The 14,783-nt window shown below is 43.0% G+C and overlaps 2 protein-coding genes across 2 annotated transcripts in view; one reads left to right on the top strand and one right to left on the bottom strand.

The window, feature by feature from the left end:
• The window catches only part of STYX (serine/threonine/tyrosine interacting protein), a 10,829-nt gene extending 6,839 nt beyond the window's left edge, over nt 1-3,990 (top strand). The window contains exons 6-11 of the mRNA XM_010295395.1: nt 331-367; nt 922-961; nt 1,054-1,104; nt 1,694-1,766; nt 2,749-2,842; nt 3,551-3,990. Coding sequence (XP_010293697.1) covers nt 331-367; nt 922-961; nt 1,054-1,104; nt 1,694-1,766; nt 2,749-2,842; nt 3,551-3,624 — 369 coding nt within the window. The 3' untranslated portion in view covers nt 3,625-3,990. The remainder of the gene's footprint in view (nt 1-330; nt 368-921; nt 962-1,053; nt 1,105-1,693; nt 1,767-2,748; nt 2,843-3,550) is intronic.
• A 5,133-nt stretch (nt 3,991-9,123) lies between these two features.
• Nucleotides 9,124-12,651, bottom strand: GNPNAT1 (glucosamine-phosphate N-acetyltransferase 1). The gene is made up of 5 exons (XM_010295396.1): nt 12,456-12,651; nt 11,661-11,723; nt 10,863-10,990; nt 10,270-10,331; nt 9,124-9,784 (listed from the first exon to the last, which is right to left on the bottom strand). The coding sequence occupies exons 1-5, from the start codon at nt 12,625-12,627 to the stop codon at nt 9,637-9,639; spliced, it is 573 nt and encodes a 190-aa protein (XP_010293698.1). The 5' UTR covers nt 12,628-12,651; the 3' UTR covers nt 9,124-9,636.
• Between the last annotated feature and the right edge of the window lie 2,132 nt (nt 12,652-14,783).

Genomic DNA, 14,783 nt, shown 5'->3' on the forward strand with positions numbered 1-14,783 from the left:
GTTAAGCAAACATGTTTGGAAGTTACTTTTTATTATAGTGGCATAACATGTGACATAATGATTATAAAAGGCACACATATACTGGATTTTTATGCTTTTTTGTTCCTTGCTTCGCACGAGTTTTTCACTGACAATTTTATGGATAGTTAAGAATCTAAAAGAAATAGCAATGTCCAGTTGAAGTGATATCTAAGTCTGTATAAACAGAGTACATTATTGTCACTGTATATAAAGACTGATACAAAAATTCTACCAAATTTAAATGCAAGTAGCAGTAACATTTACAGTAATCTGAAACTTTGAGTCTTGTAATTTTTTTTTTCTTTTTAGACTAAAGAATTTATTGATGGAAGTTTACAAAGTGGAGGTAAAGTCCTATTAACTTTTTTCCTTCCTTTACTAATGCACTGTTGTTAAAGCTTTAAAGCTAACTTTTAGTGGTATGTATTAGAGGCTCTTAAGTATGAAACTTACTTACATTTGGGGTTTTATTGTGCTTGACTTGAACTTTATTATACAAGTTCAGAGCAAAGTGTTCTTCTTTCCTTTTGGCTCCGACTGGAAAACAAGCCTCTCTGTATACCTGTTTTTTCACTTTAAACACAACTGTGTTCTGCACATGAGGGGGAGTTTTTTGTCTCCTCTCTAAAGTAGGGCCTTAAATCTGCATTGTGGTCCTGGAATGCAGGTTCTGTTACTCAATATCCTCAGAGGAGCAGGAATCCATGCTTCCGTATCCCAGGGCAGTAATGGACAGAGTATAGTTAGTAATCTAGAGTGAAGTGAGGCACACCTATTATTCTTAGGATGTACCTTGCTATGGTGGAGTTCTCCATAACAGAGAAAAACTACACTTCAAAGAATTTTCTTTAGTCTATACAAGTATGGTTTGTTTGTTGTTTGGGTTTTTTTCCTTCTCAGGAAAAGTTCTTGTCCATGGAAATGCAGGGATTTCTAGAAGGTAGGAAACTCTCCATTCTGCTTATTAATTTGGGTTGGTTTTTTTTTTTAGACTATGGGAATCTATTTTACTTTTTTTTTGTTTCTTTTCAGTGCTGCCTTAGTTATTGCATACATAATGGAAACATTTGGGGTGAAGTACAGGTAAGAACAGAGCGTGGCTGTGTAGTTAACCATTTGTCTGAAAAGGCTGAAGTGAGAAAGTATTGTAGTACAGATTTCTTAGTCTGATACATCTGTAGGTCTTTGTTTTTTAATTCAAGTGAATAATAATTTTGGAGGGAACATAAACAGTCATGTATTGACACATAAGCCAGTTGTTACCTACTGAGATTGAGTGAAGACTTTACATGAGGCAGATAATTCCGTTTCACTTCACTGCAGGCTTGCTTACATCCTTTCCTTAAGATGAAGCAGGTACCTGCTGCTAATGGGAACAGGATACCAGCCTACCTAGAACTACAGGACAGGCCCCAAGAGGCTGTTCTATGTACTGTGGTGAAAACAGGCCAGCAAGCTGAAAGCTGGAGTCGGGTGTGGGCAAATAGTATTTTTACAACTACTGCTTCCTATGTTGTCCAAACAATTTCAGTTATACCAACCAGTTCTGAGGAGCATTTAGAGGCTGTACATTTCTGCAGAACTGATAATTGGAAGAAAGACTCCTGCAACCATAGAGACTTTTGTTACAGTCTGTTTTCCACTGAAGTATTTTCTCTCTCCTCTTGTTAAGGGATGCATTTACATATGTTCAAGAAAGAAGATTCTGTATTAATCCTAATGCTGGATTTGTCCATCAACTTCAGGTGACTTTCTCCTTTTTTCTGGTCATAACTCAAGCCATTTGATGAATCCTTTTCCTGCAAAACAGCTGTTTCTACTTATACTGTAAATGCTTAAAAACGTAAAAGCCTAAGTATGCTTCAAGTAAATGTCAGAAGCCATAGTAGAGCTTGGGAGGCAGATGAGTGGGAACCGTAGTTCATTAGACTTAAGCTTTAGACAAAGCAAATCCAGGAATGGAGGAAAAATAAAAATCCTGGTTTGTGCAGTGATTTAGAGGCTCTGAAACAGCTTAATTGGTGGCTAAGGAAACTGCAAAGTGAATATTGTGGCACACATCAGTGATGAGTTCATAGGTGATGAAATTCAGAAGTCTGAAACGGCAAACAGCGGTATCATGAAGTTGCTTTCTCATATTCCAGGAGTCTACTGGGTGAATGGTGGGCAAACATTAGGACAGTATGTTGAAACAGATTTGCAGCGTCTCTGCTATCACTTAGGTGGCTAGCAGCAAGATGACTGAATATCTCCTGAGTTTGTGGGGGGATTTTTTGTTGTGTTTTTTTTTTTTAAGTAACTCCTGTGAGGAGTTGCGGTGTAGCACTGAAAGTGTGACATGTCACTAAAATGCAACTTCAAGGCCATGTATGGTTTGCCCTTGTAACAAATCTCTAAAGCTACTGTATTCTATGTTTGGTTTGTTCCTACTGTCTGAATTGCCTTCTGGAAACACTGAGTTCTGTGAACATTCTCACAGAATTCTTTTTAATGAAGTTTACTCTCTTCCTTAAAGCCACACCTTGTCATCCTTTAAGTTTTCTTTTGCTCTGTCTTCCTGACAGTTTTTGTTGCTCTGACGCGAATGACAGAACTCCCCTCTAAAATCTCTGCCTTACTATAAGATATTCTCTAGTCCATCCTAGTGAACTCTCTGAATTAGTCCTTCTCATCTTTACAAAGCATTATGCCAAATTAATAGTAATATGTATTACTAAACTTTTTCAGGAATATGAAGCCATCTATCTAGCAAAATTAACCATCCAGATGATGTCACCACTGCAGTTGGAGAGATCCCTCTCAGTTCCGCCTGGTACTACAGGTCAGAAGCCTCTCCTGTTGTGTGTGATGCTGCCTGTCTTACCTGCTATTGTGAGCTGACTTTCATACTGACTAAACCCCCAGCAGCAGTGAATCTCAAACTTTTGGGAAGGACATGGCTGCAGTTGGTGTGCAAGCTATGTTCAAACTTCAGTAATGCAGTACTTCAATATTCTGTTCTCCTACGGTTGGACTTTGCTGTGTTGTTGTCTGCGCTTCCATGACATAATGGAGAAGGGCCCTGCCTCTCCCTGTCCTTCAAAACCCCAAGTTCCCTACAGGACTCAAGAGCAATAGGTTGGAAGCAGCCACTGTTCGTGACATAACTGCTGCCCTTAAAATTAAGGCAGTTGCTCTGAAAAAAGGTTTTTCTGTGCCTTTAAACAGATAATGGGATTAGAGCATGTAAAAAATGTTACCTTAATCATACAGAGGTGTGCCAGTAGCAACCCCTGCTAAAGGTCAGTGAAAATGGAGTTTGGGGAGAGAGGTAAAGGGAATGAAAAAAATGGTGGTTCTAGGAAATTTTCATGTGGAGAGGTGCAAGGGAAGAAGAGTGCTGTTAGCAGCTGGCTGTCCCAAAAGCTGTCTTCAAAGGGTAGAGTCCCTGCAGAAAGACCATAATAACTGCCCTGTAGTCATCCTCACAGCTGTGCATTACTAGAGCTGGTGTTTTTAGATGTATTCTCCTTCCTCTTTCCTTTTGCAGGAAGTTTAAAGCGAATGCATGAAGAAGATGAAGAACTTGGAACCATGCAAGTGGCAGCAGCACAGAACGGATAATATCTGAGTACAGCACTGTTTGTATTGTCGATTCCTACCAAGAAAGGTGAAGAAAACTAGGGAAAAAGAACTAATAATGCAAAATGATGAACACACATAGCTTATTTTCAATTACATGTTGCTTTCAGATGTAAATCTGCCTCTGCAACACACTAAGCATCATTTTTAAGATGTTGGACTTCTTGAATGAATAGATGGCACTGATTGTTTTACTCCTTTTTTACACTTTACAGTTTTATTCTAAACCAAGATTTTTGGACTTGCAAAGAGGTATTATTGCAATAATGCACTTTTCATACTTGAAATTTCTTTATTTGTATGATATAAAGTTATTACTTTAAACAAAATGCAAGCTGGGGGGATTTGTTTATAAAGTTATTTGTGTAATTTATAACAAGAGACTTTAGTAAAGAAAAAGTTTGCTAAAACTCACCTTGTTCTCAGTATGTATTATGGTCATGCTTGTAGAAATGTGCTTTACAACCTGCAGTATGCACTAATGGCAATTGAGCAACAGCAGTGATCTAATCAGTATTAACTCTTTACCTTGTTATAAAACCTCATTATATACTGAACTGTTTTGAGCTTTACACTCTGAGATCAATTTAAGAGAAAGTACTGTTCTAAAAATCTCTACTTTTTTTATGCAAGTTTAACAGTACTGGTTAATTAATAAAATAGTAATGTGCTAAATTAATACAGAGGGCAGCTACCAATTTTAGACACATCAAGACTGAATTCTTTCAGCTAGCATTAAAAAGTTGCTTGTTAAATTAGTTATAGGTCGATTTAACAAGTTGAACAAGCTGGTATGGTCCATTTGTCTACTAGAATAATGCATCTTCAAACTGATATTGAAGGAATAGTTCCCTTTGTAAGGCAATAGTTGCATCATCTGAGGTAAAATTTGAGTTGGTCTTTGAAAACTGAGGTCCAAAGCACTGGCTGTAATAGTATCAAGACCTAAAGGATTCACCTCAGCTCTTCTAAAGTATCAGAGACAATTAAGGCCATGCACTTACCAGTGCTTTAAAGTTTTCAAGTTGAGAATTGTCAAGGCAGTTTGAAGGCATGAATCTAAACTGTGGAGCCATTTTGTACTGTGAAGATCTCTTCTGATGCTGCCTTTTGCTGGTGGAAGGTCCAGCAGCTTGTTTACTTTGTAAGAGCCTGTTTACTTTGTAGGAGTTCTGCCTCATTTTGTTGACCACACCTGGGACTGGCTCATCTTTGCTTGTCACTGATCCTCTTGTCTTGCAGCTCCCCAGAAGGCTTGCTGAGGGGCAGCCCCTACAGAGCAAGACTGAGCTCTTGGCCTGTCAAGGCTACTTAGCAACCTCTTACAAGTAATTAGCAAACTTTGGTTTGAAAACTGCTGCCTGGGTTAAAGCATGCTGCTAGAACAGATGTTGGTGACACCTGAGGAGGAAATCCTCCTGCAGTAAGTCAGGGCTTTTAGCTGAGCCAGGACACCTGAGCCTAATAACCTCTCCTCCTGTGGAATGTGAAGGCCTTGGAGCGCAGTGCTTTCCCTTTACTGCTTTCTGTCCTCTGCCACCAACATCAGTGATGGAGCAGTGCACATCCTTCAGAAAAAAAATCTTTCAGAAATGTATGATGCCTTAGTTAGGAAATTTTGAGCTTGAAAAAAGAAAGTGTTACTGCTATCTCCTTAAGAACTACAACTTGTAGGTGTTAAGCTGACTGGCTAAGCATGCAGCACTGGTTTTGCAGTTCCGGGGTTTACTGTGTGCTGTTAACTGACTCTTTTAAAAAGAATGCTTCTGGGGCTGTTGGGAAATACATTCTCGGATGTTTCACCACTTAGCCCATGAGGCAGCGGTAGGGTTTGTGGATGTCTGTGTCTCTTGTGCTGCTCACCAAATGCTGGCAGCTACAAGCTTCTGATGAAACAAGGATGGGAACCAGAACTTCTGCATAAAATGGCTATTTCAGCTGCCTTGGGGTCCCTTGGGAAGGGGTACAGATGAAACACAGATGGAAGAACACTGTTGACTCATCTAACTATGCCCTGCCACAAAGGGTTGTTCATGTGTAGTCTGGTTCTGTTATCTCATTGAGGTGCTGGTGCTTTCCCGGGGAGATGGTTTCACAAACTAACAAGCTTCAAGACTAAGGAATTTCCACCAATCTTATTTTTTTCATGCCATTACCCTCTGCTGATGCCTTCTATACATAGTAATTCTGGTTGGTCTGCCTGCTGCCTTGCAAATAACAGCCTCTCAGATCCTAAGGGATTCTGAGATTAGTTTTCCTCATATATCTAGTATTAAGCCTTTTGTTTTAAACTTCTTTTACCCACTGGCAGTAAGCTACTTCAATTACTGTTTGCTTTCTGGGGTTACATACCTTTGGTTTAAGGTGTTTTAATACCACCTCTTGCTGTTAAATGCTGTTGTTTGTGGCATTTTCTTGGTTTCTGTGGACTGTGACAGTTTAAAATACATATACCTGCATACTAGGTGTTCTTCCAGTGGGCTGGGGCATGCCTGAAACCACAGTGGCATTTGTAATTAAGTCGCTAGTCTGGGTAGTATCAGCTCTATAGCACCAGCCCACAGGTTGCAGAGTATGTTCAGTGCACTCCCAGCACCCTTGCTGGTAACAGGCCAGTTTCTGCCCTGCAGCTCATACCCGCAGCACTTTCATAGAATCACAGAATGGTTTGGGTTGGAAGGGACCTTTAGAGGCCACCCAGTCCAACCCCCTGCCATGAGCAAAGACCTCTTCAACTCAATCAGGTTGCTCAGAGCCCCGTCCAACCTGACCTGGAATGTTTGCAGGGATGGGGCATCTACCACCTCTCTGGGCAACCTGGGCCAGGGTTTTACCACCCTCAGTGTGAAAAATGTCTTCCTTAGGTCTAGTCTGAATCTGCCCTCTTTTAGTTGAAAACTGTTACCCCTTGTCCTATCACTACAGGCCCTGCTAAAAAATCTGTCCCCATCTTTCTTATAAGTCCCCTTTAAGTCCTGGCAGGCTGCAGGAAGGTCTCCCCGGAGCCTTCTCTGCTCCAGCAGACGCCCCCCAGCCTCCCCCAGCCTGTCCTCCCAGCAGAGCTGTTCCAGCCCTTGGAGCGTTGCTGGGGCCTCCTCTGGCCCCGCTCCAACAGGTGCATATCTCTCTTGAGCCAAGGGCTCCAGAGCTGGACACAGCACTCTGGGGGGGTCTCACCAGCATGGGGCAGAATCCCTTCCCTCACCCTGCTGGCCACACTGCTTTGGGTGTAGCCCAGGACACAGTTGGCCTTCTGGACTGCAAGCGCACATTGCTGGCTCACGTCCAGCTTTTCAGCCACCAGTACCCTCACATCCTTCTGGGCAGGGCTGGTCTCCATCCCTTCACCCCCAGCCTGTACTGATACCCAGGGTTGCCCCAACCCAGGTGCAGGACCCTGCACTTGACCTTGTTGAACCTCATGAGGTTCACCGAGGCCCATTCCTTGAGCTTGTCCAGGTCCCTCTGGATGGCATCCTGTCCCTCAGGCATGTCAACTGCACCACTCAGCTTGGTGTTATCTGCAAACTTGCTGAGGGTGCACTGAGCCTGGAATTCCTCTAGAGGAATTCCCAACAGCCTAGCCGTTAATCAAGCATGACACAGCAGGTGATATCACCTTCCCTCTTGCAAGGCAGAGCTGCTGTAAGTGCTGTTTCCATAGGGATGGTAGTCTGCCAAGGTTGGGAATGTCACTTCTGGTAGAGAACAAAGAGCACTTCAAAGCTAAAGGGATGCTGATGAGCTGGATTCCTCCCAGCAGAGGCATTGTCATACAGCCACAAAACCAAGCTTTCAACCAAATTCATTTGTTTTACAATGATCTAAACTGGGTACACAATCACCTGCTCCTCACTTGCACTAATCTTTTCATTAACTCTTAATGAGGGCCTGGAGCTATTTAGATGGTGCAGATAAGTATCACAGAATTCAAATAATCCACTTTAAAGTAGTGGAAATTCAGAATTTAATTAAAACTCTGAAAGGCAAGAAAATCCACTGCTGTCATTTGGGCCCCAGCATAAATCAGTAGCTGATTTTATACACTTAGTTCAGAGTTGGGGCTCAAGCCACTTTGATCTTCTGTCAGCAGAGCACATCTGCGAGAAGCCCAGCTCTCCCTCAGGGGCAAACACCCCTAAGAAAAGGGGGTACCCCAGGCCTAACTGCAAGGCTGCATGAGTGGGTCAGAGACTTCAGCCTGGCTCTGAGACATGCTTTCTCAGTGGTCCTAACAGCCCTGGGCTTGTGTCCATGTCTGTAAGCCATCGAGCTGTCAGGATGCTTACCTCTGGTTGCAGGAGAGGTACACGGGCTGGGATTTGCGCCTGCAGGCAAAGGCTCCACCACCAGAAGAAGCCGAGAACATCCTTTGAACACTCGCTGCATAGAAGTCGTACTGGCAGAGATACAGATGTACATCGGACACATGCTTAAAATGAATACAGAGTCTCAAAAAGTGTTCTTTTCAGGCTAGGGAAAGGAAAAGAGAGGCATTTGCAGCAGGTGGTACTGTTTGGAAGGACAACAGGTACATGCTTACTCTGCATACCTACTGCGAGGCACAACACAGCAATGTGAAAAACAGACCAGGTAGATATATTTGGCAGTCTTCATTTATTCAGCTTAAAGATTTTTTTTTTTAAAAATAATCAATAAATAAAACAGACATCACCAAGGAAACACTATATTGAGTGGAGTACCATCAGGAACATTAAATAGAACCCTCACCACAGCTTAAAGTAGCTCTCCACACCACAATGAAAGAACATTTTGTAAGGCCTAACTGTTCACAAAGAAGACTGGCTGTTCTGTACGAACCTTCATGTATTTCTAATGCCCTATTCATAGATGTAGGATTTGTCACTCTTCGCACAAAACGCTACTGTTGAAACCAGGGCTTTGTACATTATTTGCTTGCCATCACTGGCAAAAGTGCTAAAATCATGTATCCAATCTTGCAGCAAGAGGGATGCTCCAAAGCAGCAATGTTCCCTTGGGACCAGGAATGGGGATCGCTATGCCATAGGCATAAGCCACTACCAGCAAAACAGCAGCCCACCTGGCCCTCGGGAGTTCAAGTTCAGTGAGCTGGCTGGTGCCTTGAGGTGACTCTGCCGGCATTGCTGCCAATCCCAAGTCACATTCCCTTTGAGTGCTAGCCAGAGCCCCACTCAAGGTGGGGTGTATTCTGTCAGACATTCCCGTTTCCCAGTTACCTTTGCCCTGTCGCAAACCTTTTTTTTTTTAATTTTATTTTTGTCAGAAAACAAGTAATTATCCTGAAAACAAAGTAAGTTATCAGCTAAAGTGCAGGACCCCTGCAGTGAGAAGTACACATCTATTTTTAGACTCGACACATCAGCTTTAGCATAGCCTGTAAGGATCCTCCCCTACCCGCACAAACAGTAACAAATTCAGTTTTGGAAAATAGTGCCTATAAAACTTTAGGTGCGCTAACATCAACAGCACTTCAGTGAGGTTTCGTGGAAAGAACAGAACAAATGCCCATTCTGTATCGCTAATTCTGCACGAGAGAAGCATCACCCCTACCCGAGCTACGTCATCCTTCCGTCAAGTACAGACAGGAGCACAATCCTGCGAGCTGTACTTTGGCTACCAAGAAAAGAAGCACAAACCTTTAGAAAAATACAATGCAAGAAAAAATTTGAGATTAAAAATATATACCTTTGGTTAAAAACCATCCCTTTAACAAGAGTCCTTTGTAACTCAGCTAGAACAAAAAAGCTTCACTTAGACTGAACAGTAGTAAAAATTAGTTCTAAGAGCTTATTTCCTAACCCAAAGGACCCTTCTAAAATGTCAGTAATTTTTTTTTTTGCAGGATTTACACATTTGATATTCATTATTTATAGGGATTATTATATTTGCAGCAATAAACTATATAAATTTTCCACGAAGAGAATGTTTGTAGCACAAGCTCCTCCACCAACAGTCTTTTCAAAAACAACAAAAAAAAAAGACTAGAAGTTCTTAATTAAAGAACCGTTGAAACATGTAGTTTTCTTCAGATACCAAATAGCCAAACTTCTTATAGAAATCCACATTTTTTGGCAGACACTCAAGTGTAATTTTGTAACAGTTCAGTCTCTTACTTAGCAATGTAAGGGTGGACGTTAATCTGAAAAAGACAGAAACCCAACAGTTAAATGAAACGGCCCTGAACACTGGATCAATTAACATTCAACTAGCTGAAGTTACCAGACCTACAATACTGAAGTTTTACAGCGCTCTGCGTTTTCCTGCACTACACAGGACAGTTGCTATCCCCCAGTTGCTATCCTCCTCCCTCCAAAAAAAAAAAAAAAAGAACAAAGTACCAGTGTCTTGCAGACAATTTTATGTTACTGTTAGGAGAACCGCAGTTCACACTCGCCAGCTAGTGGTACCTTCTGGCTAAATCCTTTCCACGTGTCTGGCTGGGGAGGATCTGCCCCGCAGCTAACCTGCGGAGCCAAAACCCTGCTCTCAGAGGTCAGGCGAGCGATTTTTGCCAGCTTGTTTGCTAGCACCCATCAGCGTGGTTACGGTGGGGGGACAGAAACCAACTGGGTGAGGGCTTGCTGCCTGCCCGCTGTTGAATGGCAAAGGTGGTGAAATACTTACAGTTTACCAAGCTGCTTTCCTCTGCACTCCCCGCTTACGACGACATCTTCTATCCTTCCTCTCTGTGAAAATACAGACGTGCATTAGTCGAACAGAACACTGTTACATTCGTTTCCCTACTGCGCTCCATTTCACGCTTGGATTTTCTGCTCTCTATTTAGATACAACTCCTCCCGTGGTCAACACGCTCATAATGCCCCTTCCCGCACCCCGCAGGAGCTGCAGTCCCACCACAGCCCTTCCCCGCCGAGGGGTTTGTATCTCTCTAGCTCCCTGTTCTCACACGTCTGGCTGGGACTCCGCAGCAGTGAGATCCTCAGCCATCTGCTCCATCAGAACCAAGTCTGACTAGTTTGAAAGCTCGCTGGGAGGGATAACGGGACAGACATCAAATTGCTCTTTTTCCTTAAGAAAACCCAAAGCTGCCTTTTACTCTTTTTCTCCCACCCAAGGATGGAGATATTTTGAAAATGCCTTTGTCACCAACTCAGCAGAAGGTACTTCATCACACAGTAACACCACAAAAATAACATGCATGGAGCCTGGGGACAGGCTCTTCCTCCTCACTTCACAGCTGCAGCGAGAGAATATACCTTTGCACAGGAGTGAGTGAACTTATGTTCTATAACCAGCGTTGCCGTAGCAACAATCTGTCCAAGATTTGTGTCTTCTACGACAGTAACGTAGTAATCTCCAGATCTCTTCATGTGCTCAAAGGTTTCTGTGGGAGCAGACGGACAGCGGAACAGTCACCGTTAATCTCAGAATAAATTGCTATGAAGTCTAACACTTGCAACAGATTCTGAATGCAGATCACTGCGCGGTTCAGGATCACATGGAAGATGCACCCGAGACCCCAGAACCTGAAAGCCTCCGAGTCAGACCAACCAGACAGAAGCAGGAAAAAGCAGAAATTAAACAAATGCCTTTTCCTCAGAAGCCAAGAGAATCCTCCTTCCCCAGACTGTCTGCAGATGGGCACTACGATGAAGGCAGCAGCACCTCTAAGTTTTCTTACACCTCAGTTAAACCAGCGAAGCAAGCTCAGGACGCTGTCGAGCTGTGATCAAATGCAAGCCTCTGCCTCGCTACCAGTGCTGCAATAACTCAGCCCAAACAAGCCATCACCCAATAGTCCTTTCTGCCAAGTATCTAAAGCTCAGTCTCAAAAGCAAGTATACAATTTAGGCCTGTCCCAGCCAAGAAGCCCTTTGGGATAGCTGCGACTGGATCCAACACTGAGTGCCAAAGGCTGCCTCAGGGGAATTGAATTAGTAAATCCCTCTGGCATCAGGCAGTCGGGAGCCTCACACCCAAGGAGCTTTGCTGTCAGCATCACTATCCTCTGCAGCAATGTCTATGGAAATGCCAAGAAATGATGATATACTCACTGATAAACTGCTCTGGGCTTGCAACTCCAGTTTCAGTCAGCTGACCCAGAACCTTAAAAAAGCCTGTTATAAAAGAAGGGGAGGGAAAAAACCAACAACCAGCCTCAGTGAGGGACAGAGACACACAATTAGCTCCAAAAAGCACAGAAAGACCCGACACGGCTGTTTGGAGAGTTAATATCCCCATGGCACCATCCAGTTCAGCTGTATGCAAAAGCCTGCGCTCTGCATATTATAGAACTAAACTGTAATCTTAAAACCAAACTCCCGCCTTGAGCAATGCTGAAGGATCAGCTAATGCATCAAGGAGCCAACTGCAGCTTGAGTGCAGAGAAGCATACAGTCAAGAAAGAAAAGCAGAAGCCTGAAATTAAGTGATATTACGCTGTATGTTCAGAAGAACCCTTTTATCCAAGTTACAGAACTGCGGAAGTCTCCATGCACTAAGAATAATATGCTGGATTGCATTGTTTTAATATTAAAGGGAACGGTATGAACAACTGTACTCCCTCTCTAAAGCTGTGGTGAATAGGGAGCTGTGGATTATTTGAAAGGTTTGATTTGACTTGAATTTTAAGATTGGCTTTGAGGTTATTAAAACAGTAAAGCTAATTTTGGGGGTCACCCAACACAGCACCAACCCATGGTGCCAAGTGCTCAAATTCCGTACTGATAAAAATAACCCAAACCAGATAAAATGACCAATCCTAATCTATTGAGAGATCATGCAGAAATATATGTTATCCAGTTCAGCACCCAACTTTCGTTGGTGATGATCATTAAACAGGATTCTACCTCGATTTAAATCAGCTGTGCAAAGTGGTCTCAAAACTAGGCCATCTCCTGGATCCAAAGGAGAAATAGCAGGAGAAAATGTCGTCGTGTTCTCGCTCCAGTCAAGTTCATGCAGAATATTTGGGTCAAACATCGGCGTGTCGTCAGGCATCACGTTTGCAACAGGCATCATGGCTGCAATAGGTGTTCTGGAACAGAACACAGAGTTTTCCTCTCTGAACATGCTATTTCCCCTGGTTGTACCATGTCATGTGGCATTCCTCGGCGGCATCAAGAAAGGCAAATGAAACCAGAACTGCTGTTCACTTTATCTGCCATTGAAGCTACTCAACCTTCACCAGACTAGGCCGCTGGGTTAAACAAAGAGCGCACACACTGACACCGCACACGTCACCTAAAGTCAACACACATGTTCATCTGGGAAGTTTTTCCTCTTGGGGGAAAAAACCCCAAACAGATAAGGCATCAACTAGGGTATTTCACCTCTAAAATTTTCCTCTGAAAAGGAAAGCATCTCGCACTCTCAAGAAACCTCTCTAAGATACTCTTTACCGAGTATGAGAAGATCATTTGCATTCGCGTTCCACTTAAGACTGACGGTAGGAATAGTAACTTTCAACCATCCCATCACATAAGTATTTAGCATCTCAGCCAAGAGGCACTACATCACACATATGAAAATACAGATGATACAACAGCCTGCACGCATGCTTACAGCCCATATCACATTTCTCATGCGCTCATGTTAGCTCGGAGTATTTACAAAATCTAATGCCATCTCAGCTGTAAAGCACTGCACTTCATTGTCCATTAACAGGTAAAATGCAGAACGGCCAAGATGATGGTGATACACCTGTTAATGATTAACGAGAGATTTGGGAATTGTATATTATTTGGAATCTGGGATAAGAGGAATCAAAGAGATATATTTTCCTAGTTGTGAGACATAGGAAAATAATTCTTACTTTGTCACCTGTGGAATACCTGGTCAGATTTCTGGTATGAACAGAGCGTATCATGGGAACTTCTCCTGAGAGAAAGTTCTTTATACATCTTCAAATTAAATTAGCTGCTCCATAAAAGATACAGTAGTCACACACTGTTGGACAGGCCAAATAAACACCAGAAAGAAAAATGTATTTGGGATGAATACTTTTCAAAATAAGACATCTTACAGCTGCCCAGAGAAAGGACAGAGGATGTTAGCTATGAAGCACTGCAACATAACTGCAGCATGCAAGCCTGAAAACCAAAGGTGGCTCTGGAAACCCAACTGAGAAAGCTTATTTAAAAAAATTTAAAAAATTAAAAAAAAAAAAAAAGGTTCCCAAAAGATTTCCAAACCAACCACAAAATCTCTTTTTATGCCACCTGCTAGTATACACTAGCCTCATTCTCATCCCCATTCTCATGTCAAACTTGCATATAATAAAAAAAATGCTGTTATAGCAATTAAACAGCAATACAAATTCCCATCCCCTATGAATTTTCAAAATGAAAGAGGAGGAAAAATGAAGTGCAAAGAAAAACGTTTTCATAGATGGGAGAGTCAGAAGTGAGAATCCAGGTCTTCCGAGTCCCAGTCCTGAGCTTTAGCGATCAGATCACACTGACACGTGCAGAGGACTGCAAGCCCATCACTAGCATATTAATTATGTCACCGCTAAGGAAAACTGAAGTCTCCCTGGTTCCAGCAACACATGTGGTATCTCTGTTCCTAGATCTCAATTACTCTAATGCTGCCGTTACCCTGTCCCATTACAAAGCCTTCCTCGAATTCACGAGTGTTCGTAACAACATTCAAATAGTGTCCTGTACGGAATAAAATAAATCTAATTAATTTCAGTTCAGGGTTACAGAATACCAAGCACACACAGCAGTAGAAAAAGCACATGAAGGACACAAAATTTTTGATCCCCTTCAAGCAGTTAGTGACAAACTAAGAGTTATTTTTCAAACGACATCCGGCACAGCTAGAGCAGGAAGAAGTTTGAAGCTTCACGCATTTTTTGGAGTCAGGAATATGACTTAATACAAATGCACTGGCATATTAAAAAAAAAAACCCAAAAGGTCAACGTACGGTGAGGAAGAAGAGCTCCGGCCTGTTTCGATGGGCGCCGGTTTTGCTGACCTTACTCCAAGAGCGGGTGCGGGCCCTGGTGCACACCTGAAGTCTCTCCCGGAGCATCCCGCGCTCCCCTCCCGTGAACAGGACGGGCCCGGGCCAGCGCCGACGGGACACGTTGGGCCCCTCTCGCCCGTCCCACCTCCCTCTGTTCCGGGAGACCGGCGGGGCTGGAGCACGGTATGGCCTGGGGTCCCCCCGG

This window comes from Phaethon lepturus, unplaced genomic scaffold (assembly GCF_000687285.1).
Source record: "Phaethon lepturus isolate BGI_N335 unplaced genomic scaffold, ASM68728v1 scaffold31829, whole genome shotgun sequence".
NCBI lineage: Eukaryota > Metazoa > Chordata > Aves > Phaethontiformes > Phaethontidae > Phaethon > Phaethon lepturus.

Bases quoted from the DNA above. Each gene is read 5' to 3' on its own strand.
- GNPNAT1 (XM_010295396.1), bottom strand. From the start codon at position 12,627: ATGATGCCTGTTGCAAACGTGATGCCTGACGACACGCCGATGTTTGAC. The intron at 10,332-10,862 runs GTATATTCTCTC...GTATTTTCACAG, and splicing joins TCACTCACTCCTGTGCAAAG to AGAGGAAGGATAGAAGATGT. The intron at 9,785-10,269 runs GTAAGTATTTCA...TGTCTTTTTCAG, and splicing joins GGAAAGCAGCTTGGTAAACT to ATTAACGTCCACCCTTACAT.